The sequence below is a fragment of the Stegodyphus dumicola genome, chromosome 9 (genome assembly GCF_044657685.1).
Source record: "Stegodyphus dumicola isolate Sdum_Otavi_A_Nest chromosome 9, ASM4465768v1".
In the NCBI taxonomy this organism is placed as follows: domain Eukaryota; kingdom Metazoa; phylum Arthropoda; class Arachnida; order Araneae; family Eresidae; genus Stegodyphus; species Stegodyphus dumicola.
The window spans coordinates 153,859,917-153,887,524 of NC_140776.1; the positions used below are offsets into that span (position 1 = coordinate 153,859,917).

Sequence of the window (27,608 nt, forward strand, 5' to 3'; positions counted from 1 at the left end):
ACACAAAGAGTGTCCTTGGAATTTACCGTACCCGTAGTATGGACCACCTTAACTTCCTCTGACTGAAAATCTGCCTCAGCATGGTTTTTTATCCACATCTCTTCCTCCAAAACTGCGTGGTTTTTTGCTGCTACAAATGATTTATGATTATGGGGCAAAAGCAGACGTCTCAGGTGCAAATGCAATCCTTCTAGAAAAACAGATAATAGCAATTCCTGTCTCTGAGTCTCTGCTGCCGGATCGCCCATCCTTTCTACTGGCACTGTTTTATAAGATAAAGCCTCGATACGCGCAGCGAATTGTCTGACTGACTCCCGCGGCTTTTGAAATGCCTGTATAAGGGAGCGAATATGGGAATGTAGACTTTGAATTGTTGTAAACCTGTCCTTCAAGGCACCTACCAGGTAGGAAAAACCAGCTTCGCTCCTCAAACGCGGATTACTCCTAACAAATTCCGCGGCTTCCCCCCCCAAGTTTAACCCGAATTACCGTAACTTTATCTGACTCCGTCCATCCTACATGTGATGCTATCAGTTCGAGTCTATCTAAAAAATCAGCTAGGCTAATGCTATTTTCTCCTCCCGTAAAAATAGGAACTGACTCCAGTGGGTCCAAGCCAAAAACTGAAGTACCCTTTACGCCGGGGCTGTCTCTTCCAACATCTCTACTGATGGGTCAGGCTGTCTAGTAGAACGGCGCATTTTCTTCGACATATCGCCCTCTAATAGTTTTGAATCATTCAAAAAAGTTTCCAAATTGTCAAGCTAATTTAATCAGCTGCCAGTTACGCGCAAAACTTAAAAGAACCTCCACTCATTGACAACTCCGGTACTTTTACAGAAAACATAAGTATCGATCATTACATCTAAAACATACTGAGTATTTCGAAAGCCTCAAAATTTGAAATTCACAAGCCTTCTTAAAACCTAATACTTTTGTACTAGTAAACAACCTAACATGCACAGTATGAAATCATTGAATCACACGTACTAAAACACTATCTTTTTGGTTAATATTATACCAAAACAGTTTAACTAATCTTAAATTCAAGTCTTAAATTAAATTAGAGAATTAATATCCTGCAGTAACCAGTAAGCAAACATAATTCAAATCAAAACCTTAATTAGTCCTCACACATAAAATTTAACACTTTCATAAAACAGTAAGTTATACAAAGTAAATAAATTCAAAAAATAAGTTACTGATTCGATCCTTCACTAAGCAGAGGTCACGGCACCAATGTTATGAAGAAACGTGCCGTGAGAGGGTCGAATAAACACAAAAAAAATATACACTTATCTGTTAAGACAACTTGAAGTGGAGGACTCGTATCTTATCAAGCGTTGATGTCGGCCGGGCTCATCTTGACACTGGTTCTAAAAATGTCGGCGCCAATTCCCACTGTAGAACATAAACAGGAGCACTGCTGCCCAGGACGGCTATCCGCTTGGTCCTGAAAGTCCTATGTCAACACGCAGGTAACTCGTTCAAATTTCGCCTCTTTACCAGCACGCCGCAAGGAAGAGGGTTTTCAGCTTCAGGTCAGAAACGTTTTTTCTAGGCAATTACGGCTCGCCTGTTCTTACTCATCCCAAGAGCAAGTTTCACGAGTAACGTCCCAAGTAAGTTCCACCCGCCAGTCAGTAAGAGAGAGAATCCAACTCGAATTTCCTTCAAGCCAGTTTTCAAGAGCAACGTCCACTAGTCCAGCCGGCCCGAAAATCAGCGAGTCCAAGCGTGAGTGAGTCAAAACGTGAATCCAACTCGAATTTCCTTCGTCTCCTTCACAAACGCGGGCTCCCACTATGGCTTCACTTATCGCCCCCTTAATTATGGCAAAATTTGCGTTTTCAACTCCAGAATGCGGAAATAAGGGTGATCGCGCATGCGCGCCCTTCCTCACTTAGCCAACAACCGGACCCTCAATCGCCAAAAACCTGAATGACTTACATTGAAAGACAAGTAGCAACCTTTGACCTTTCTGTCACGTACTTTCCTCTCTTAAGGTCAACTAACAATGAAAATTCTTTCTCGAACATTCTAAAGGACAAAGCGCGCGAAATCATGACTTGGCAAAAATTGCCTCCCTTTCCCTGCTTCTTTCACAATGAATAAAAGTTTGTACAAGATTTGCAAATAAAAGAAAATAAATAATATTCATTTAAACTAAATAATATTTCCAGAAGCATCTGTTTTTCCCCAAAATTAAAGCCTTAAAATAAATAATTCATAATCAAATAAAAATTAAGATTTCCATAAATCATAAAATCATTCACCTAATTTTTATAACGCTATCAGATAATTTCTCTACATAACAACAACGTTGCCATTGCTCGCTTTGAATTTCTTGAGTGTGTTAATCAAAAATTCGTTCAAGATTTACAAAATATGAACTCGATAATAAAACAAATTCTAAATTTCAAATTTGGGCTTTCACACGCCCATATTCGCAGCAGAATTGAGTCATTCAAAATTCGATAACTGTATGTACCGTTGTTTTATCACAATGCAAGAAATATACATACATTTATGCAGATGTTTCATTATTTAATTTCTTCAAATACGATATAATAATCGTATAATGCAGGACTCTTAACACTGGGTGGCAACAGTTTGAAAAGTGAAATCTACATTTGAACCGACGCAAAATCGCAAAACGAAAACAATAATCCTTCAGGGACAGAGCCCCTTTGGACTAATAATATACTAAATAATGAGAATGTTATTATGTTCAAGCTGAATTGGCTTAACAACATTTTCCTTGACTGACCATTTTCGGTAATAGAGATTTCCTGGAAGAATTTAGAGTCAATTGGCGCATTTCATTTCTAGACGAGACAATAATTTTTACACAGTTTAAAATTGAAAATTGTTTGGAAACTTTATTTTGCTTGTTTATGATTCTTTTAGATTTCTGGGCGTTTAAATTTATATACATCATAAATCTTTCTTCCAGACTCTAAAGTATATATCGTCTGTGGGTATTTGTTGTCTGAATGTAATTTTCCTTAAAATCTCAACAAGAAAAATTAGCTTTTTCAGTCTCAGCATTTTACTTCAGACCACTTAAGAGATAATAAATTATAGTTTTGATTTCATTATTTATTGTTCTAGATTCCTTTTTTTTTCACTGTCACTGGCCTATCAACAGTAATATAATCAAAAATTTCCGATCGACATTAGCTTCCTTCTGCCATTCGATTACGGTATTTTGTTTCGATTCTTTAAATGATGTGCTGTTAACATTTGATTTCAAATCGTTTCGGTTGTTTGAAGTATTAGGAAATCACAAAACTATGTCAATAAAGGGAATATATGTAATTCAAATTTCCAGATACCGCTATTACATTTACTAATTCTTCATAATGAAATAAAACCTCAGAGATCATTGAAATTGTTATTTAGCACGTATTTCAAAACAAGCTCCTTCTCATTAAAATACTTAATATAAACGAATGGTTTAACATAAAATGCCGCTACCATAAGTAAATAAAATATGCAATATTTATGAAACATTACAAATGCGTAATAATAAATATGTACTTAAAATATATTTATTATATATACTTAAAATATACATTTATATATATATATATCTATATCTATATATGTATCTATATATATATATATACTTAAAATATATCTATTATTTATTATATTTTTATTATACTACACACACACACACACATATATATATATATATATATATATATGTATCAAATGTTGTATGATCTTAATTCATTTAGTGCGAAAACCAGTTACTACTACTTGCGCAATTGCTGCAAAGTAAGTTAATAATAATTTATTTACTAAATAATATTGATTAATTGATTATATTATCTCCTAAGTTTAATTAAAGTAGAATTATCATAAAAGAGTGAATCCATACTAGTAAGTTATATTTTGAAAGATGTTGTGAAGTAACTTGAAAGTAAAATGTTAATGTTTTAACGGGGACTGGAATTAAATCATCATGAAGAACAAAATTTCAATTGTGAAAGGAAGAAATTAAAGGCAAGAATTAAATTAAATGCATGTAATCATTGTCATTGATCGGAAATTAGTTGACTTTTCAAGGGGAACAAACCAATTCCCGTTCAATGAACAATAATTAATAAATAAATACGAAGGTGTTTCGTCTTTACTCGAGTAATAAGGCTAAGCCAAACCGGCAATTCAAGTCAGGCCAAATATTTCCATGAAAAGAAGGGATTATGAACAAATGCTGATATTCAAAGAACTTAATCCTATGAAATATTTTAGCCAATTCACTTTTGAGTGGAAAGAAATTTCTGCAGTGAATTTCGAAAAAACTCGAGTAACCGTCCCCCGACACCCTCGTGTTTATGCATTTTAGTTCTGTATTATTTGTAAAATTAAACATTGGAATTTGTCATTATGAAATAGAATTCAAAGTATAAAGTTGAAATAAGATAAATAATGCAAACTTTGTAAAAACAAATAAAAAATATAATAAGAAAAGTGAATGTACATGAAGATATAAAGGCCAGAAAAGTAATAATTAACTTACGTTCTTTCTAGTGGGGAGTCGACGAAGTGTTCTCTTCGCGTCTGACTCAGAAGTGTAGTGTTTCCGAAATATTCTTAGCGGCAGCGGGGGATTTGAATAATATCAGTCGGTAAGACTTGGGTGAAGTAATTTATGGTAGTGGGTGGGACTCGGAATTCTTGAGGGATGTATTCTGTGAAGTTCCTGTTTGAGTAAAACCGTCTGTTAAATTTTTTTTTTTTTTTTTTGAAAATACTAGTGAATGGAAATGAATTAATTTCTGGCTAGTTGTCGTGTCGAAACGATTAAGAATTTAAGAAAGGAAAAAAGGAATTTTCACTGTCTAAGAGCTATTAGACAGACTAAAGATTGTGAAATAGGCCCATTTTTTTAGTAACAGCATAGTAACAGCTTAAGTCTGAAGACAATTAGCTTTTTACAATATATACAACTGAGTAATTACACTATATACAAATCCTTCAACTGATAGTCATCCAACTTATACCGCCTTCTCAGGTTTTTAAAATATATTTATTATTTTTTATATTTTTTAAATATTACACTTACTTATACATAAATATATATTTATTATAAAATATTAAAAATATATTTAAATTATTTTTGTGATGCAAATTATATATAGAATAATAATATATATATAGAGAATATGGGAAAATCCCACCAAAACAAATGGCAGTATCATATTCGATTTTCAAAATAGAAATCAAATTTTGTTCTCTTCCTCTGTCCCCTCCCAAATGTTTATAAAATTGCAAATAGATTCCAAATAGATTCCAGTAAGATGTGGAATCTTTTTGCAATCAAATTGCTTAGAAACAAACAAATATTTTTGCAACTAATAAACATGAGATAAAAATATTAACATTTGCGTTAATTCTAATACAGAAAATGCAACGCTATGAAATTCTGTTACTAAAAATCTGTTCACAAGATCTATATGTAAAGATTTATCTGAAAATTTTTACTATCAACTTATATAAGGTCAAAATTTAAATAGCAAATGCTTATATATACGCAGTTGTCAACTTTAGTTCTGTAAGTAGACACATTTGTTGATTCTAAATTTTGCCGCCTGTTGGTAAAAATGCGCCCATGAAATACCAGCTGTTGATGTATCAATGTTGCTACTGAAAAACCCATTTTTTTCTTTTTTTTTTTTTTACGTATTACGTCCTCCGTCCTCAGGAACCATACGGAAAGGGAGGGATGCCCGTGGAGGTCTTTTTAAGAGAAACTGTATCCACGTTGCACATGGGAAAAAACACCACGACGCCCATGCTACCAGCCTGTTCGCCGGAACTCGAACACCGAACCCAATTACCAGTGTTGAGCGGCTTTTACCGCTTGGCCTCTGGAGTGGCAATGAAAACCCATTGGGAATTTGTTTTAACACATTTAACCTAAAAAGGGGTTAATCCAGGAGGGTTTAGTCTGGAAACGGCCTTTTGCATCGGCTAACTATGTACTGGTTTATTTTAACTTCTTAATAGTTATTTTTAATTTTAAACAGCTTTCCTATATTTTCTTGTTTCCCACCTGCAACTCCCAGAATGAGTTTTCAGAATTACGTTTTGTGTAAATTAGGTAGAACCGGTATTAAATGGGAAGTCTTGGTCCCTTCCGTCGAAGTGCTCAGTAAAGCGTGTTCTGCATTCTGGTCACGTCGTTGCTTTAAGCCAAATCTTACTACGTTCGGCCATATTGATACGTGCCTGTGAGACGGTGAGGTATAAATAAGAGCCAAATCTGTTAAGTTATTTCTGTACAGCTTCGGCTACTCTTAGTTAGTTAGCACAAGTTTAGTTTCTTAATTTCTATTTTAACTTAAAGACCAACTGGAGGCTTCCTATAAGCCAGTGAAGGGCCAAATGAAAATATTCTAGAGTAAAATAGACAGTAATTTAACCCTTTTCTTGACTTGTTCTTGAAGTTTCAAGAAGTCAGTGAATAGTCGCTACATCCTTCTCAAATATTCTAGTGTCCTAAGATAGCCAAACTGAACTGTAGTCTTATAACTATAAATGTTCGTTTCACTTTTCATATTGTTGCCTCCAAATATTATCGCTCTTTATTATATTTAAAGAAATTACATAATGAAGAATCTGCATGAATGTAAAGAATCTGAATGATGAAGAATCTGCATGAATGTAAATATGTTTCTCGCATTGTGAGTAAACAGCGAAACCTTCAAATTTTGAATGACATAGTTCTGCACCCGAATATGGGCGCTTGGACGCCCGAATTTGGAATTTATTTTATTGTCTATTTTATATTTTGTAAAACTTTAATGAATTTTCGATTAAAAAACTCACAATTTCAAAATGAGCAATGGCAACACTGTGCAGAAAGAAAAAAAAATTCTTACAGCGCGCGGGACTGTCTATCGGAAATTCTAAAGATACGCTGCTTTTAAATATTTTTAGCCCAAAGAGACATTAGCCTAAATACTCTTGAAACGTGTATGTGTATGTAGTAAATGGGAAAAACAAAAACACGCCTATTTGTATATAATGTAAAATCTGAAAGCTTTCAGACCTTTTTTATGTTGTCTAAATTCATTAAATGTATCTTTTAGATGCTTCTGACGCCACTTCAGATTTTGTACCTGAAGAAATGGAGAGTCCTCTCAATATTAGATCTAAACCTCTACCTGAAATGGCTGATCTTTCTTCTGAAGGCTTTGCTCAAGGCATGGATTACGTCTCAAGAGACATAAAAAATACACATCCAGTTACAGTCAAGGATACTCACCAGAGTCCTTTCGACTTCAGCGCTGAAGATATACCTGATCCAGGTAGGTTTATGTTTCTTTAGTTTTAGTCACTCGAATTATTCTCGTTGTATTTTTAATAACATTGAATTCGTTAATTCCTCATACTTGAGAGAAAGATATGAATGTTCTAATATTAAAAGTTTAAAAAGTAGCTAACCATTAATGGCAACGATTAACTGAAATTCTTTTTATTCTTACTTGAGTGCGGAATCGCGATTCCCATTCTGCTTTGAGAAATGAATCCGTTGCTTTATGGTTAAGTATTTAATTTGAAGCATTATGTATAATGGCATATAATTAATATTAAGTTTATCAGGTTCAATGTTCCGTCTTACTTTCTTCGGGAACATGCAAGGACCTGACTCGGAACAGAGAGCTTACTAAAGCTATGTTCAATCACTGTGGGAAGTAGACAGGATACACAAGAAGGGTATACAAAACCCTTTATTTTTCTCTATTTACAATAACTTCCGTACTTCGGAATACACAGACCCACTACTTGGGGTCTAAACGTAAAAATATAAAAAATAAAACTAAACTCTAATTTAACTTTAAAATAATAAACGTGGAAGATTGGCCTTATATTAACAGGAAGCCGTATGTAGTACAGAGAACTGTGAACACTACAATACGTTTAAAAATTATCAAGAGGATTAAAACCTCTGGCCTGGAAGGCAACCAGCAACTGAGTAAAACTTCTAAGGTAAGCGGCCTGCTTCGACTCACTGCTTCCTCTCTCTCGCTTGGCAAAAAGCCACAACTTAAAATACTTGGCGTTCGCCAGACAAACTTTGCATAAATACATTAACGCTTATAATTCTGGCCGGAAGTAGAAAATAAGAAGTGATAGTAAAGATTTAAAATAAAATAAACGTTAGTAAATCTTAAGATCCTTACAAGTTTACTTTTAAATATTTTTTTTCATTTTTATCTCCAAATGAAGACATAAAAATATTTTCATGCCGTTGCTTGAAAATCGTCATGAAGTATTTGTAAGCTTTAGTTATACTGCCATTTGATTAAATTTTTCGATATGCATATTTTAAATTGATTCATATATTCACTTTTGGATTGTCTTTGGAATATAAGTTCTGGATGTACTCATGGAGGCTTACACATTGCTTTAGAAAGTGATTGTCGAAGGTAAATGTTTTTGAGGTACTTTTCATTGCAGCACTTTTAAAAACTTCAAAACAGTTTTGATAACTGTAGCTATGAGATACGTTTGAAGGAATTCTCGGCTGAGATCTAAGATTAGTCTTCTGATTTTTCAACATCTTTCATACAACGAATGGTAGATATATCCGTTTAGGTGGATCTTTTATAGAAGTTGAGAAGTGATATAAATCACAAAAACAAGTGCATCCCAAATGCGAAAGAGAACGTAATGCATTAATCCAAACGAGGTTATATCTATTCGCTGAAAATTTAACAAGTATACGACTTACGACATATTTGCACACTGAAGCAGAATGTTCTTAGCAATGAGTTTACTGCTGAAGTTTGGAGGGTTGGATTAGAAACTCAAAATGATTTATAAATTATTAGAACACAAATAATATACGCGGCCCCACCTGAGATGGCCCTGTGCCCATCTTCTGTAGGTAGCACAGTGGTTCTGTGTCGACTAAACATAAACCATAGATCTGCCAGAATACAGACTTACATAGCGGATCAGTGTCGAATAGGTTTAGTCGAGACTCTAAACACCAGTGGCCTTCTGAATGTGCTGTTGCAAGAAAGTGGCCTTCATAGTGTTGTTTCAGCCGGCTGTTAGTGTTAAATACTGATAATCATTTTGTGTTGTTGCAAGCATACATGACCTTGTCCTGATCTTCAATGAAAATTTCCAGTTTCCAAAAACCAATTCCATAGTCTGGAAATGACACTTTGAGAAATCTTAATGCTTCTGCTAAAAGGGATTATGTTTGACCTGCGTCTAAATGACCGATGGCCCTTCAGGCTACCAATTTAGCTTAATCATCTTGCTGAGACTATTCACTGTTTCAAAACATTCAGTGTGTGTCAGTTGTATTTAATCTCGTACAAAAGGATTGTTGCAGATCGCGTTTCACCGATTATCCAAAATATGTAATTTTCGCCATCACAAACAAAATTTTCCTAGTCACAATTTTGTAAATCTTATAATTTTCCTTCTGAACCTCTTCTATTTCAACTTTGTTAAAAAAGTTGTTGATTATATGGTTATTTCATACTGAACTCACAATATCCCTTAATTATTTTGAATAGTATATTTCACTCTAGTAACTATCTGTTAGAAATACTCCATAAATGATAAACGTTTTAGTTATGTACATTAAAGGAATTTCTCAATGGACGTTCAGTCTGGAATATGCTCAGACGTTTCTGCTATAGGTTTTAGGCAGAAGTTTCAGGCAAATGCCGTTGCCTTCCATTTAATCACTAACATCGTTATCATCTATCTCTTAGATAATATCTTTAATTACGTCCATAATAGTGCTCTGAATAAAATTAGAAGTTTTAGTTTAAACTAGAAAATTTGCAGTCTTTTTATGTTCTGGCAACTTTTCTATTATGGCGGAAATGAAAAATTAATTTCTGATAAAACGAAAATGTAACGAAACAAAGGAAAATTTTGATTATTTGAGAATTGTTATCACAATTGAGAGTCAAAAATATTCCCCACGCATTAACCATAGACTGTCAGTTATTCACAGGTTTAGTAAATGAATCATTTTAATTTGCCTTATACGTGGGTTTTCAATTTTGTAAGTCTGTTACCACAGAATTCTATTTCTTGGTTTATATAACGGGTCGGTTTATATTTATAAATGTATGAAAATTTGCTAGTGAAGTAATCTTTAGGTCAAATCCTTTTGTACATGCAGAGATTTTACCATATTGCATGATTTCTTAATTATATATCTTGTGACGTTTTCAGCTATGTATCGAGATGGTGGCTGCAGAAGGACCCTTCTATCCAAATCGGAAAGAAGTTGTCTCGATAAATTCGAAACATCGGTCGCGGAGAGTCAAAGCATTAGAGATGATAGAGAGAAGACGAGAAAAATCTGTTGGTACGTTTTATTAACTTATTAACTTGAAATTTCATGCAATATTATAGAACAAGTGATGTGCCTACTCGCTATAAAATAGATAAACTTTCGTTTGGGAGATGTTCAGTATTAACCATTTCAGTAACCGTCCCATTTTCGATGTTATATCGAAGTTCTGTGAGTTTTTTTTAACGAGGTTTTTAGCAGGTCATGAGGCCTCATCTTTGAGTATATCAAAGCCTTTGTAAGACTTGTCAACGTAGGCCACGTTAGAAAAATGCCGTTGATTTTCCTGTAAATACATGAAACTTTCGCTTCAGTAGGCCTAGTCACATATGTTCTTGAAATGCGAGAATTTGAAATCCATTACAAGATTTCTTAAAATTAAGCGAAGTGTTTAATATAGTTGGTGAATCTAAAATTCGAATAAGTTACAACTCAGTTTTAGCCTTGATGCTCGCCGAAAAGAGTAGATTTTCTGATGCTATATTAATCTACCGGAAATCGAAGCAAACCTTCTGAGAGTAGGCATCAAAATACTATGTCCTAGGAGTATGGTCTGCTATGCTTCTTTATGCTGATGAAAAATCCCCTTATATTATGATTTTGAAACTCGTGTACGCTGAACAGCAAACGGGAAGGCAACTGGGCTACAAAGGATCCAAATTCACACATATATCTAGGCAGCAAGACTCATAATCTCAGTACATGAATATAGCAGTACACGTAGTAATATCGTAACTTCAATGCGAATGCAATAGATTACCTGGCATCTCTATCTAATGCAGATTTCTTAAAAGCAGTCGCACATCACTTATTCCTGACTTTTCGCCTAATTTTGAGCATTGGTTTTAATATCTTTACGCCAGTGTAGTTTTTCTCAGTATCATGCACCATATTCGATCTGCTAAACCCTTAAATCTTCAGCAATCCAAGGTTTAATATCTGTAGTGCCTGGAGATTTCAATGAACTTAAATCTCACACCTCATCTGCTACCGTTTTATGAAAAACCAAGAGTTGTCTTCCACTTATATTGAGCATTTTTAAAAGTCTTATAAGGAAACTGTAGGTGTATTAACTTGGTGACACAAATATGTTCCTAAACAGCCACGAAAAAGTCAATTTAAATTCCGAACCTAACTCTTAGTGTATCCGTCATGACGATTTAAAACGTGCAAGATATGTCTTTCTAGATGTCAGTATAGGTATAGGAAGAACTGTCCATTAGGTACATAGCCTAAATTTCTGGAAAAGCTGCGATACATTTGCGAAATCTGGTTGGTTAAACATTTTTATTAACTTCTAGAAATCAGTTTTCATGTAATCCAAGTACAGTACAACTCCAATTATCTGAACCCTGACTATCCGAATCGCTCAATATCCGAACCCCTTTCAGGATTTCAGAATTTTTCAGAATCAACTGAAGAACAGAAGGAAATGGAGAAAAAGGAAAAAGGAGCTCAAGGAAAGGAAAGGAAAGAGACAGGAGAAGATGAGGATGACGTGTCACTTCATAAATTAGGAAACATCATTTTGAAAATTCCTGGATAGAGCAGAATGGATAGTGTTCGATTCAGCAGCCTCAGGATTTCAAATGATGGTGAACTTATTGAAAGCATGAAAGAAGAAAGTGTCGAGGAAGAAGATGACCTTAATGTCGATTCAGCAGCCCCAGGATTTCAAATTCTAAATGATGGTGAACTTATTGAAAGCATGAAAGAAGAAAGTGTCGAGGAAGAAGATGACCTTAATGTCGATTCAGCAGCCCCAGGATTTCAAATTCTAAATGATGGTGAACTTATTGAAAGCATGAAAGAAGAAAGTGTCGAGGAAGAAGATGACCTTAATGTCGAAGTTGAAGCAAACACGGGACCGGCCTTGAAATTGCGTTGAAGTGGATGGAGCCTAAGTGTGACCACACGCAACTTCTCATTGTCAAGCAGACGCGCGACTTGGCCAAAGAATCTCCTTAGAGATTCTTTGACTTGGCTGCCCGAAGACGGATAAAGACAGTCAAGCAGCTTACTTTGATCGAGATGTTGAGCAAGCAATGACTTTCAGAACTACGTACTGTAAATTACGCTATACAACATGTACGTAAAATTGTTGCCTTTTTATTTTAATTAATCAAAAACCTTTTTTTAAAATATTTTTTTCTGCCATTTTCAACATACAGTAATTAATTAAAGTGTACGTGGACTTTTTTATCGGAAAAAATCCAATTGTCAGAATTTTTAATTATCCGCATGGGGTCTGGTCCAAAATGATTCCGATAATTGGAGTTCTGCTGTACCTGATTCCTATGTTGTGTCTTAATGTAAACGAATCGTCTCCTTCGTATGTTCAAGGAATAGTGGTTGCTGCAACTTCGGTCGCTAGAGTGTACAGTAATCTGCATTATGAAAAATTACTTTAAAATGATTCTGAAAAAGATCCAAGAGAATTAGTTTTTGAAAAACCTAGTAATATTTTATGATCAATTTTAAGATATTCAACTGTTCACCTTCGTTTAATACACTGCACCAGTAGTCTTGTCCAACAATGGTGTAATGGTTGTCCAACTGCACCAGTAGTTTTGTCCAACAATGGCTCACAATGGTATAATAATTTAGTTAAGACAACTGAATATTCGTAGGAATAATAATAATAATTATAGTTCGACCCAGGTAAAGAATTTTTGTAAACGGACTCGCTACGTGAGTGTTTTCGAGGTTTTTTATGTTTAATGTTAATAAAACCAGTTTTTAGATGTAATATCATTTTAGAATCTTCTTAGACATCCTAAATTATTAAATAACTGTAAAAAGTAATTTGTTTGAATGTTAACTTTGTATTATCGAATATCAATAGTAAAGAATGTTTAATGTTTTAATTTTTTTTGAAAATGAAACAATTAAAAAAAAAAATCTGTGTTTTCGAATCTGTATTTCTCTAGACTTGATGTTCTTCCTCTGAGCAAAGAAATAAGTGAAAATTCTCAGATAACGGAAAAGACTATCTCATCTTGAGAGAGGATCAAAATAAGTCTTGTGAACCTCCCATAGCCTTCTTCTACTTTCTTACTGGATAAATGATTCTGTCCCTGACTATAAAGACTGTTATATTCTCAAACTTCTAAACTTCGCGCTAGAAAAAGTGATCATGTCGTATATACTTGCGTTAGAGTTTTTACATAACTTCATTATGGATTCTTAGGGATTCAGTTGAAAGTGCGGAATCCTTATGCTCGTGTAAAAACTATTATTGGAATCTATTGCTTTTGCTCTTGTAGAATTAGTTTCCAAATTTGCTAACATTTGTTTTTCTTTTTCAGTGTTATAGTTGATTATGAGAAATGCAGTTTCCGAGGTTACGAGGAAGCAAATTGCTATGTTGATAAGGATGAAGTTCGGAATAACATACTAGCTACCGCACCATTCATGACTTTCTTCGTCAGCAAGCATGCTTGCACCGTATTCCGTGGGCAGTGCCATTTGCTTTCGTCTTCTAGAGCAATAACGCTTTCATGGCTAGCTCTGTTGCCTTTCGGGCTAATGCTTTTATAGTAGACATTCCAGCAGTTTCCTGAGATTTTATAGATTGGAAAATGTAACATTCATGTACCGTTAAGGATTTTAAATAAAAATTATAGTTTAATTATTGTTTCGTCAAATTCTTCTTCGGTGCAGCTCAGTTGCATTAATGAAATTTCAAATTTCCGAGAAATTAAAATTTTATAAATGAAGGCAGGAAAAATTTGAAAATTTTAAATTAAGTCTGAAACTTTGAATGTGATTGGTGAGTACCTGTGTAATAAACTGGTATGCCTTAGTATTAATATTGGATTTACTGAAATTAGAGATACCGGGCTTATTAATTTAAGCCATCACTATTACATTTAAAAATAATTTTGGTTCTAATATCTTGTATAAAAATATATGTTTGCAGAAAAAGTACACACATATACAGGGGGACAATTATTGTGCTATATGAAATAAAATCAAATTTTCAAAAACTACTGAGATCAAAAATTTTATTCAGACTTGAAAAGTAACTACAGATATTCGGGTTTAGTTTATGATATGCTTTCCGTCAATTGTTATGACATAAAGCACACGATGAGCAAAATTCTGCAAAACTCACTGGAAGTGTCCAGAAATCGATGCTTTCGATGTTCTCCTGAATAGATGCTTTCGATGCTGTATTGAATCGATGCTTTCAAATTCAGGGGAAATTCGAAATTGCGTGAAAACACAGCTTTTAAGAAACAAATTTCAATCATAGTTAAACTTGTCTAAGCATTGTCAGTTGAAATTTAATGACCTCACAATGTTATTAACAGCAAAGCAATGCAAGTAGAAGCAATATAGCTTTATTATGGAACTATAAAACTGACGCTAAATTAGAGTTCCAGATGTTAAAATAATAAAACTTGATTATGTGAGATTTTTGTAATTGAATCGCTAAAATTGATCTTGCATATTAGTTCTGTTCACAGTGGTTTCCCTGTCTTTCGAAAATGACTGGGATAATTTCAGATAACTAACATTAACGTATCATCGCAAGCCTCATCCTTAATTTTTACCTCAAATTTAAAAAAGAGTTTAAGGTTACCTGTCTATCATCTACAGAGAGTTTTCGTTTGGAGATGTGGAAGCAGCTAAAATGAAACAGTACTTATACGCACTGAAGAAAAACTTTTATAATCGATCAGAAGGAACATGTTTTTGTGCTTAGTATCTCTCAGTTACTCTCACTGTTGGTTACCATTAGCGTTATTCCCTTCACTATCAGTGAGACTATAACCGGTTCCGGCACCCATCAACAATGGAATTTATACTCAATAAGATTCGCTGCTTTGTTGCCACATGTATGTATGTATCTATTTCTAATCATTCACGTATATAAGCCACCCGCCTAATTTTCATCTGCCTTTTTTGGGAAAAAATGCAGCTTATACAGGAGAGAACATGGCACTTTCTTATTGGATACTTAATACTTCCCCCGAATGACCAAGAACCAAGGAAGGGTTCTATTACGAGGCACTTAAGCTTATTGCCTTTATTCCCACATAGGCTTATTGCCTTTATTCCCACATCATCAAAGAATTATTTTTATCGCCAAAAAGAGGGTTCCACAAAGAGGTAAAATTTAATGCCAAATGTTAAATTTAACAAAAGAGTAACTGCCTTCCACAGTGAAAAAAAGTAAAAACACTGGAGGACTTGATTTAGTAAATTTTTTGTGTCGAAAAAGGGTCAGAATCAATTTTGAGGGGGTTACATCATGAATTTTGTCAAACATCGACGTTTCCTTGATCAATGGTCATGTGGTGTTAACATCAAGAAAGCGAAAACACTCGCGAAAAACTTCATGTCGAAAGTGCTTCGGGTCTGAGAGGGAAAGAGAAGCGGGAACTTTTTAGGCGAGTTTGATTTAAAGAGACGCGGCCAGCAATTCCTCTGAGGAGAAACTTTTATCAATACAAACTGATTAACTTTAGCTTTAAGTGTCATATCGACTAATGAAAAATAGTATTAATTATCATAGTGAGATTAAGTTAAAATTAAATAAAAATAATAATCTATGCACTAGAACTTTTTTAAGAAAGAGAACAAAATCGTGCTTAAGTCAGTTAACAACCGCTTACGGTTGAAAGAAATAAGATTGCTCGATTACGGGTCAAAGAGAGAGTGACCCTGAGGGAAGCTGAAAGATCAGCGAATTCACTCAAGCGGGGGGGGGAGCGAACGAGTGTAGTGAAACCTTCGAGGCGCCTCGTCTCCATAACCATGTCTTTTTTTCGGGATTCGAACCCGGGCACTTCGGTATCGCAATATTCATCCCTAACCACTATACCGTCTGGGCAGCTCGAATCCCCGAATGCTTTTGCGTAAATCACATATAAGCATATAAGTTCATAAAACCAGCATATAAGTTCACATATAATTTCTTAAAGTCACATATAAGCAATTATAGTTGTGATATCTAAAACTGATTCTAATTGAAAATGTCACTTCGAACTAACAGTTTCAGGAAAATTTTGTGATTTGCTTCTAAAGATTTCCCTGTGATATGACCAACCATTGCAGTTTGAAAATTCTGTTTCTGTTAGCTTTTATACTTACTCAACGTCTCTGAAGATACTTCATATTAAAACTAGAATTTGCATATGAAAAGGCATTTGAGCTAGTGCTGTTGAAATTTTTCCAAGAGAAACGCAAGTTTTTGCATTTACGTTAGTATTAATATTCATTAATCTGTTTTGTAATAAAAAGATAAAAAACCTACAAATAATGTATATTTTTTAACACTACTGTTTTACTTACATTATATTATACATTAGGATGTCGATTGTTAAACACCAGAAACATGAATGCAGTTTTCAACATATATTATAAAGAGAAATATATAAAATCAGAATCAACATTTCTTTTAACATTTAAACTAGAAACTAAACGTTAAAAGGAATACCTTAGGAAGGCTTTGAAATGTTGAGCTTCAGTTTTGACGGCTGGAGGAAGGGAGCTGATTATGTACATTCAAAGTGAATGATATTGTTGCGAAATGCCCAGCTGTGGTGAGATAGCTTCCTCGCAAAGCGGGTTTAGGGTTGCCAGAAAGTTGCATGAAAAGGCAGAGTTGCCACATATAGCGCGAAATTGCCCATTTGGCTTTATTTGGCAAAAAGCTGGCGATATGCCATAGATGAAGCGAGAAAGTTCTACAACGCATTCTTAGCGGTTTTCTGGGGAATATTCTCGAAGTTAGGTTAAGGCTATATATACCCTGCCTGTAGCGGAGTACTAATATTGCAGTAGAGTGTCTTGAGTTCATGTATAAGCTAGCTTGTTTCAGCATTTTTGCCGTAGTTTTTCTGCGAGTGTAAACGTGTAGATTTGGAACTGTCCTGTGAAATAGTGCTAACTTGCGAATAAATTGTGTTTTGATTCTTCAGCAAGTGTTATCATTAATTACTCCGACTCCACGAAATCGTAGGATGCAACAATATTAATTAAAATAGCTGGTGTAGAGTGTAAAACAATTACAAAATATTAAGTTGGTTTTGATTGCTAAAGCAAAATTTCTGACAAAAATTTGACATCATTTTGAAATTTTGGTAAGTCGCAAAAAAAAATGTTTCAATCACAAAGAGTGACCTAAATTTAAACTCAAAATGAGTCAACTATGTTGATTCAAATGAATGTTGTTGATTCAAATGAATGTCAAATGAATGTTGATTCAAATGAATCAACCACATAGATGATTCAAAATGAATCAACTATGTGGCCGTTACTCAGATCGTTTGAAGAGGTGCAGTGGAATATCCATAGATATGGTATGTGAGTAAATTTGAAACCATTAAGTAACTTTTCTTCTTTTTTTTTCTTCTAAGGGACTGAATAAAGGTCTCTTTTTGTAATGCGACATTATCTGAAAATTAAGGCTTGGTTTATTTGATTACGGCAAAACACGCTAGGGCTCGCTGCCTAAGAGAAGGGATGCCTTAGTGAAAGATTTTATGAAGAAAACAGGCTCATATTCAAGTCACGTATGGAGAAACCAAGAAATCAAATCATGCAGACAATCTGTTTGCCTAGTATCGAATTCAAACCAGGTCAAACTACCAGTATTACTGTCTTGAAGGAATTCTAGAAGAATACTGAAGATCCCGACTGCTTTTTAAATTTTTGATACTTTGTTAAATATTATTACATTCCAAACATTATAATAGCAGTCTATCATCATACTTAATTATATCTTGAACTTATTTTGCTAATACCTTTTTTTTAGTTTATACACAGAACGCATTCTTGGTATACATTTTATGAAATGATGTCTTCAAAATATAACATATTTCATAATACCTCCCCACCATGCCATGCAGAGTGTTTCATTGCTGGAATGCGATCGTAAAATGTTTATGAGATGAAAATAATATCATTCGAGTCCTGTTCAAATGATCAATATGACCGTTCCCAGAGAGCAGAACCTAATAAATATTCTGATCAATATGTATCAGTAATTCATTTTATATTTTACACTTTTATTTTCTAAAAAGAGTGACAAATTATTTTCTTTAGAAAGAGTAATTTACTGTAAACTATTTAGATGACGTTAAATTCAAAAGTTAATGCAACAAAAATATGTCTGATTGAAAAATGATTCAAGGAAATTTGAATAATCTATCTGAAAACAGCTTTTTGTTGTCTGAAAACAGCTCTATACATCAAGCATATATAAAACGAAGGCTTACATTTTACAAAACAAGGTACACAAATACGTAACACAATATTCTTCAACTATTCCTAATACTTGCGTTAACTCAATTCTCCTTCTAATTTTGAAAATATTTCTGACAAATTACGAATCTAATGTTTCTCTCATTCATCTATTTAGACACAATTTTGTATTACATATTTAAGCAACGAATGTTTTACAAAAAATGTCAACTTGTACAACATAAATATTCGTATGTTTTGTCTTAAGTATTTCTTACGTAATCGATGTTTACATGGTTTAAATTTCTGTTATTAACAAAAGACTTATCCTGAAACAATACTGATATTTCAGAAAATACTTTTAAATGCTGCTCGCAAATCTGCATTTTACGCAAATATCATTCTTCAGTACATTTTCTGAATTTTCACTTTTTTCTTTTTTCTGTGTTTATGATGATAAATATTTTAGAAAATAAAGAAAGTGAGGCGCACGAGAATCAACTGTCTTACGAATGAAATAATTTTTTCCGATAAGTCAGTTGTTAAAAGCACAGTAATCTCAAGAAAGAATTCTTTTATATTCTCTTGTTGGGAATTCAGTTTCAGGTTATTGCACGGATTCGTCTTCAGAAAATCACATTTCAGTTTTTTTTTTAGTCCAAAGAGGCTTTCCCTTAAGGACTATTGTTTTCATTTTGCGATTTCGCGTTGGTTCACTATAAATGTCCGTTTCACTTTTCAAACTGTTGCCACCAAATGTTACAGTCCTGCATTATATTTGAAGAAATTAAAAATGAAAAGTCTGCATAAATGTATGTATATTTCTCGCATTGTGATAAAGCAACGGTACATAGAGACATCGAATTTTGAATGACGTAATCCTTCTGCGGATATAGATGTGGAAGCCCAAATTTGAAATTTGGAATTTGTTTTATGATCGATTTCATATTTTGTAAAACTTTAACGAATTTTTGATTAACAAACTCAAGGATATCAAAGCGAGTAATGGCAACGTTGTACAGAAAAAACATTTTTGTCTCCAAAACACGAGACTGTGTCGAAAATTCTAAAGATAGGCTCAATTTAAAACTATTTTGCGGTATTGCTCTTGAACTGAATTTTATCGTTTAAGTGCGAAGCAATGAAGAACAATGTTCAGTTCAGAAAACAGTTCTTTATTCTGCACGTACGGAAAGAAAATCGTCCAGATGTGCTCAGCATTGTCAACATGGATATTTCTGTTGAAATATGATACTCGAAATTTTTCGCGATTAGAGTACTTCCTTTATTTTCTACAAGAAAGTGAAAAAGAAACTAAAGTGTTGATATCTTATTCTACAGAAACCGATTACTGTTTTCTCCAACTAAAATTAATGTTTCACAAGTTATTACTAATGCTGTTTAATTAATTAACGTTATGCATTTGTTCAGGATTAGCAATTACCGTTTATAATGAAAATATTGCATGTTTAATTTTTTTTTAAAACTAAAATGGTTAAAGAATTTCATAACTGAGAAAAATGCTAATATTTATTTAAAAAGTTGTAAACATTTAAAGCTTACTCCATAAGGCACAATTCTAGAACATTCTATGATGAGGAATTTTAAAACTATTCTTGTATTCGTCTAATTTCTATACGCACAAATATCCGTATTTTCAGGGTATCTCTTAACAACTCGAACTGTCTCTTTCAGTTGAACAAATATTTAATTGCATCTTAGTTAATAATTAAAGACACTAGAAGGGCTTCATTCAGTGCGTCTGGGAGAACGCTAAATATAATGCCATTAACGGCAGTGCCTTATGAATTGTTACTTCATATAAACCCACTGGAGTTTATGGTTCTTGAAGTCATATTGGACTTGCATGTGAGGAAAAACGATCCATGCTGAACTGCTCTTCATGCAATTGCTTTGGAAACCATTAATACTAACTATCCTGCTGGTGAGTGGCTTCATTATCTACACTCTCTTTTCGATTTCACCCAGGGCGCTGGTGCTGGCGTCTTCTGTGATTTGTTTTCCTTTTACCTACATGTTGGCTGTCATATACGAGTATTACAACCCGTTTTGACGGTGGAGTCGAGGCCATCCAGTTAGCTCGTCAACAGATCTTTCCCGTCTCTCTTCTCCTGATAAGGCTACAATTTTATCGGACTCAAGTTCTGCTCTTCAGGCCCTAGCGAGTAACCTAGGAAAACAAAGTATTCGGGTCCAGAGCTGCAGGGAGCTGTTGAGCAGAGTTCAGAAAAAGATCGCTTTCCAGTGGGTGCCATCGCATTGTGGCCTTTGAAGAAATGAGATGGTGGATATTTTGGCAAAAAAAAGCTACGGATATTCTTCAGAGGTCTTCCAGGGACTACTTCACTCTATTAAACTTGGAATTAATAAGATTTATAAGAAATCCTTTCGTAATGCTGCCGTTAATGCTTCTGAAAATAAATCATGGTGGGGCCTATTGAAAGCTGACTGTGTCTCGGAATCTCCTCGTGTTACTGCTGAGGCTGAGTTTAGACTATTGACTGGATATGACTGCCTTGGTGCTACTTTGTTTAGTTTTAAACTGACTTCCTCACCTTTACGTACTTTATGTGATTCTGTCCCAGTCATGGACGCTGCTCATCTGTACGTGTGCTCTGCACTTTAGAGTTTGGACTACATTGTAAAGAAGTGTTGGATAGTTTGTTGCCTAATGACTTAATGGTCAATGGCCAGGCATTTGATAAATAAAACGAAAATCTTAGTTAATAATTAATATGACATAATAACGCAGGATTTTGTATTATGGCAAAAGATTTAGGTGCATTATTTTTTATGAATTTAATTAACAGTGGCATTTATTAGATTAATCTTGCCTAAAAAATTATCCCGGAAGGCAATAAATATCAATCCAGGTGCGATTAATTATAAAACTGCAGCAGTTTAATAGCTAATTTTATTCTATACTTAATACGGATGATTAACACTTTATGAAATGTAATGTTAAGCACCAGTGTAAATTTAAAAAAAAATTCCTTTCACCTATGTATTTATGTGATAAAACTTATTTGGTTCTTAATTATTTTTATTAAATAAAAAATGGAAAGTTAAAACATTTTGCCATGTTTTTTATTCCGAAGAGTAATGGCTTTTCTGTCTTTATAAAGGAAAAATGCACTATTCACTGGTGCCATCTGATGATATAATTCTAAAACAAAGTGCAATGGGTAAGAAAATGTTTATTTTTACTTGAGAAAAGTAATATCACGACCAGGTATTTTGTGACGGTACAAAATTTTGTTAAAACAAAAGTTAAATGTAATTGCAAAATAGAATTTTAAAATAATTTTATTACTAATTCAAAATAAATTGAAAATTTATTGTTCGTTTATTAACGTTTTCAGTTGTCAGTGTTTAAATTTCGAATCTGTAATACACTTTTTTATCGTTGACGAACAACCGGACACTTCTTAACGCAATTCAGTTCAAATTATTTCTAAATCGAATAGTATTAGATGAATAAACATGCTCTTAACTATACGTCAAATACTTAAATTTACACTGGTGCTTAACATTACATTTCATAACGTGTTAATCATCCGTATTAAGTACAGAATAAAATTAGCTATTAAACTGCTGCAGTTTTATAATTAATCGCACCTGGATTGATATTTATTGCCTTCCTGGATAATTTTTAGGCAAGATGACTCTAATAAATGCCGCTGTTAATTAAATTCATAAAAAATAATGCACTAAATTTTTTGCCATAATACAAAATCCTGCGTTATTATATCATATTAATTATTAACTAAGATTTTTATTTTATTTATCAAATGCCTGACCATTTAATGGGGGAAAGAAAGGAGGACATAGATTACCTTACGGAAAGTTATAAAATACAATACTGAAGTTCTTTCAAGTCAAAGAGAACTAATATGATGTGAACTAGGCCCAGCAGACACGACTACCATCATCATCACAGTTTCTGCAAGCTGCAAGTACAGGCCACGAAGGCAGCCGCCATGCTGTCGATTTTTGTAAGGCCTACAACAAGTTATTCTCACAAAAGAAAAACTAAATAACAATATATTTAGTGTTGAATTATTAATATTTTTAGTTAATATGTGTTGCCAACTGTATTAATCGCTTAGGAGGAACAAAATTACTTTGAAAGCACAGCCGGAATTAATATGTCTACTATACCTGGACCTTATACGTAAACATTACAGTATTAGATTTTTATTTCAAACACAGTATTTTATGCACCAAGCCAAAGGAGTTAATCTCTGGTCAAGAATAAATTTAATCCGTATAATATCCGTGTTTGTAGATTGTTCCCTAACACTGTTCTCATGACTATTTAAAGTCTTAAGCAAATTTCCCCGTCTATACGTCATTTGTGTCTCAGCGTGTGTTTCCAGTGCGATACAGCTATGTCTAAAAGCTCAACCAGGACTTCACTGCTAGACAGTGGGAACTCTGTACTTAACCAACGCACTTAGTTCAAAAGATTCAGCTTTTGACCAATCTCTGAGGTTATCGCCCTTGCCATTGCATAGCGAAAAGCATACAAAATATTTATTTATTTATTTATGTTTAAATGCTTGGCTTGGGACACTTAAGCTATTAACGACCTAAGTTGTTTTTTACCTAGTTTTTTCCGGATAACAGAATTCTTAAGTGCAGACCATATGTTTAAATGCCCATAGGCTGTCAAGAGTCTCAAAGAGGTCACACTGTTGAATTTCTGAAACGAACATGAAAGAGATCAGCAATGAGTCAATCATGCCCAGTAAAAAGACAGAATGATGCCACATCTGCAACACGAAGCGAAATGAGGAATTTTGTACCTCGGGACCAAGCGTTTTCCTTGCATTTTATGAAAAAATTTGAATTGTGAATCTTTCTAGTTTCCACATTTATTAATCTTTCAGTAGAATGAATGTTAAAAAGTGTTAGGAATTCTAGGAGACAACCGTTTCCCTCTCTGCCAGGAAATCTACACCCATATTTCCTTGTATTACGCAATATTCTGGAACCTAGTGTAGTGCTGTTGATTGGTAAGAGTATAAGAATCACATCGGCACTCATAAATATTTTTAGATTCGTTGGTTCAGTTGCTGATAAGGACTTGAAGGACAGACATAGAGACCAACAGGATGACTGCTTTGGAAAACGACGTTCTAGGACAGCAAAGCTGTCAAAGGAAGTATGAATTGCTTGCAATTCATCATGTAAATGAGTGATTTTAACATCGACTGCTTTACAATAGAAAATACATTTCGTGTGTATACTAATTATGTTCGTGTCCTTCATTGAGCTTCAGTATGTGTACTGAATCTCAGGAAAATGTGTTATCGGTAATTACTGTAGAACTGAACGGATTGCAGAGTCACACATTTTCTCCTCTAACTTGCCAGACAAGATCAAGATTCACGTGGATGCTACTGAAATGTAAGAGATCTTAGATAATTTATAACCAAATGTTTACTTACAAAACTCTTGCAAGTGAAACGTTTAGAGCAAGTATGAGGAAAATTGGTATTTGAAATATAATATTTGGAATAGTGTTTTAGAGACTGTATTTTAGAACAAAATAGAAAAACGTTGAAGGAAATTGTTTTTAAAAGCCTGTGTCTCATTTTCTGTAATAATAACAGAACAGAAAATTTGAAGAATTTTTTTCCTTGAGTTAGAAACTCTTCCATATTAATAGCCTTCATCATGATTTGTCTGTCAGTTGTTTTTATCATTGAAAACATTCAGTGGGCAAGGAAGCACATCAAGAATGCACAGTTGTTGAAATCACAGTGTATAGTGAAAAAAAAATATTTATTCAACTCAGTTTCATACGAAAGGTCACAATTTTTTATTCTTCCCTTGCGAACATTTTATTTCTGTTTCGATGATTCATGTGAATGCTCTGATCACTCAAATATTTCTTTGATGACAGCTACTTAATTGTTAATTTATTCCTCATTATTTTTGATGGAAAATACTTTTAGTGTATTTAGATTTATATGCATTTTTATTTATTTTGTAATGTTGCGCGCTTCCAACCTGCACGCAACAATAGTGGTGACTGCTATGAACTGGAAAGTATACAAAGTCTTGAGAAGGGTTTAAATCCCTTTTTATTCAACTTTAGAAATTACAGATGCGTGCTCTTGACGCTCACAAACTACGCCGACCCGGCGGTAAAATAAAAATATGAAACTAAAAAGAAATAATAACAAGTGACTAACTACAGGCTCTCTAAACGTAACTAACCTAACCGCGTTCTGAGATACCGCTGAGAATTCAGCAAACTTCTGAATATTACGTTGAAAGATTTAACAATCTACTGAGGCAAGCACACAGGCCGAAACGCGTGGTTCTTCAATTTCTAACTAACCACCTCCACGCTCGTGAAGCAAGAAAAGCACTCTTTCGAACTCGTTTCCCTTCTATTTAACTCATATTACTTCCGCTGACAATTTGAATCCTTGCGCGTTCTACTAAAATTTACATACTCTGGCATTGGCAATTCCAGGGCAAAATAAGGCTTGACAGCAAAGATAGTTTAAACTTAAAATAAATGTTAGTTAAAATAAATATAAACCCTACAATTTATTAGTCCAAAGGGCTAATAAATAAATAAAAACGCCATATAAATTTGGCTTATTTGTCCCTGAAGGACTATTGTTTTCGTTTTGCGATTTTGCGTTGAATCACTATAAATGTCCGTTTCACTTTTCAAACTGTTGCCACCAAATGTTGGAGCCTGCGTTATATTTGAAAAAATTAAATAATGAAAAATCTGCATAAATGTATGTCTATTTCTCGCATTGTGATAAAACAACGGTACATAGAGACATCGAATTTTGATTGACGTAATCCTCCTACGAATATGGGCATGTGGAAGACCAAATTTGGAATTTGTTTTACTATCGATTCCATATTTTGTAAAACTTTAAAGAATTTTTGATTAACAAACTCAAGATTTCAAACCGAACAATGGCAACGTTGTACAGAAAAACATTTTTATCTCCAGCGCGCGAGCCTCTGTATCGAAAATTCTAAAGATATGCTCATTTTAAAATTATTTTGCGACATTGCTATTGAACTGAATTTTATGTTTTAAGTGCAAAGAACATGACATTTAATAAATAAAGGTAGCACACAAAACGTTAAAATCTGAAACCTTTCAGTTTTTTGTTTTTGTTTATTTGTTTTATAGATCGTAAGTTTTAGAAAGCCTGATTCTTAAAAGACCAACAATGAAAAGGAAAGAAAACGTAACAGCCGATGCATCTGCATCTATTTCTTTTCACTGATTAATTGTTCTAAAGCATTTTAGGAGGAATGTTAGTTTTTGTAAACTTTATTAGCTTAGTATGGCGCTAAGTTATATGCTTATTTCTCATAATAATTTCCAATTACAAGTAAGCTGGTCTTTAACCCGTTGGTCCTTATGGAACCCGTTGAAACTTAATTAATTGTAGAGCCATAGCTCTCATTTAAATTTTGTACAAGCGTTGCAAAGCGCAGTAGAGTAAGTTAAATTGTAGAGACACTAGGTTATTTTTTAAAGAAGGAGAGATGAAAAATATGCAAAGCCTTCGCCGGGAATCAAACCGCGGACCTCTCAATTACGCGTTGAGCGTGCAGACCACTACACCATGATGGCTCGCTAAGAAGGCGGAAGCAATACTTTATAAAGTGCAGGAAGTTAGTTAAATATCTCAGAAAGTTTTTTTTTTTCCATTTTTTTCTGGACTGAATTGTTGTTGTTGTAACTTATCTCACTTATTTGATATCAAGCCAAGCTTACGAAATGCATCGTGGCAAGGAGCGCGAGATTGCGCCTGTCGATGACAACAGCCTTGAGCACCATACAGGTGACAGTACGAGTTTGCTCAGTTGGGCCGCCAATTTTGATGGAGAGCACCCCAGGGCGGGAGAAGAGAGGTGGAAGGTCCAAAAACCTTCCACCTCTCTTCTCCTACCACAATCTCCCGAGAGGACTGCATATATAGAGTGCCTCCTTACTGCACAGTCATTATACATTAACGAAAAACCATGTCTTCTCCGGGATTCGAACCCAGGCCCTTGGGTACGGCAGTCAGCGTCGTTAACCATTATCCCGGTTGGGCGGCTCTGGATCGAATTTATGTACGTGATAATCAGCAGTTTTACGGCTGTTATTATCTTTTACTCTAGACCTATCTCGGCAATGTTTTCTGGCTAAGGGCGAAAATCAAACAAAATGTGTGTATTAAGAAGACATTTAGACTTAGTGGTATTTTCATTTTAGAACAGTCCTTCTTGGTGAAAAATAGTTTCTCCAGAAGATAAATTTTATTGAGAAAATAAATCGAATACGATTTATTGAGAAAATAATTCGAATACGATAATAATCAGCAGTTTTACGGCTGTTATTTTTTTTTTACTGTAGACCCTAGCTCGGCAACGTTTTTTGGCTACGAGCGAAAATCAAACAAAATGTGTGTATTAAGAAGACATTTAGACTTAGTGATATTTTCATTTTAGAACAGTCCTTCTTGGTGAAAAATAGTTTCTCCAGAAGACAAATTTTATTGAGAAAATAATTCGAATACGATTTATTGAGAAAATAATTTGAATACGATTTATTATCTTTTACTGTAGAACTTAGCTCGGCAACGTTTTTTGGCTATGAGCGAAAATCAAACAAAATGTGTGTATTAAGAAGACATTTAGACTTAGTGGCATTTTCATTTTAGAACAGTCCTTCTTGGTGAAAAATAGTTTCTCTAGAAGACAAATTTTATTGAGAAAATAATTCGAATACGATTTATTGAGAAAATAATTCGAATACGATTTATTATCTTTTACTGTAGAACTAAGCTCGGCAACGTTTTTTGGCTACGAGCGAAAATCAAACAAAATGTGTTTATCGAGAAGACATTTAGACTTAGTGGTATTTTCGGCTACGAATGAAAATCAAACAAAATGTGTGTATTGAGAAGACATTTAGACTTAGTGGTATTTTCATTTTAGAACAGTCTTTCTTGGTGAAAAATAGTTTCTCCAGAAGATAAATTTTATTGAGAAAATAATTCGA

The 27,608-nt window shown here is 34.0% G+C and overlaps 2 protein-coding genes across 5 annotated transcripts in view; one reads left to right on the forward strand and one right to left on the reverse strand.

The window, feature by feature from the left end:
- Positions 1–13,979, forward strand: part of LOC118196457 (uncharacterized) — a 35,882-nt gene extending 21,903 nt beyond the window's left edge. For both annotated transcript variants that reach the window (XM_035367917.2, XM_035367918.2), the window contains exons 2-4: positions 7,107–7,325; positions 10,228–10,363; positions 13,657–13,979. In XM_035367917.2, the coding sequence (XP_035223808.1) occupies positions 7,107–7,325; positions 10,228–10,363; positions 13,657–13,888 (587 nt within the window). In that variant the 3' untranslated portion in view covers positions 13,889–13,979. The remainder of the gene's footprint in view (positions 1–7,106; positions 7,326–10,227; positions 10,364–13,656) is intronic.
- Positions 1–27,608, reverse strand: part of LOC118184878 (glutamate receptor ionotropic, kainate glr-3-like) — a 180,096-nt gene that overhangs the window by 122,116 nt on the left and 30,372 nt on the right. The gene's annotated exons all lie outside the window — the stretch shown is intronic.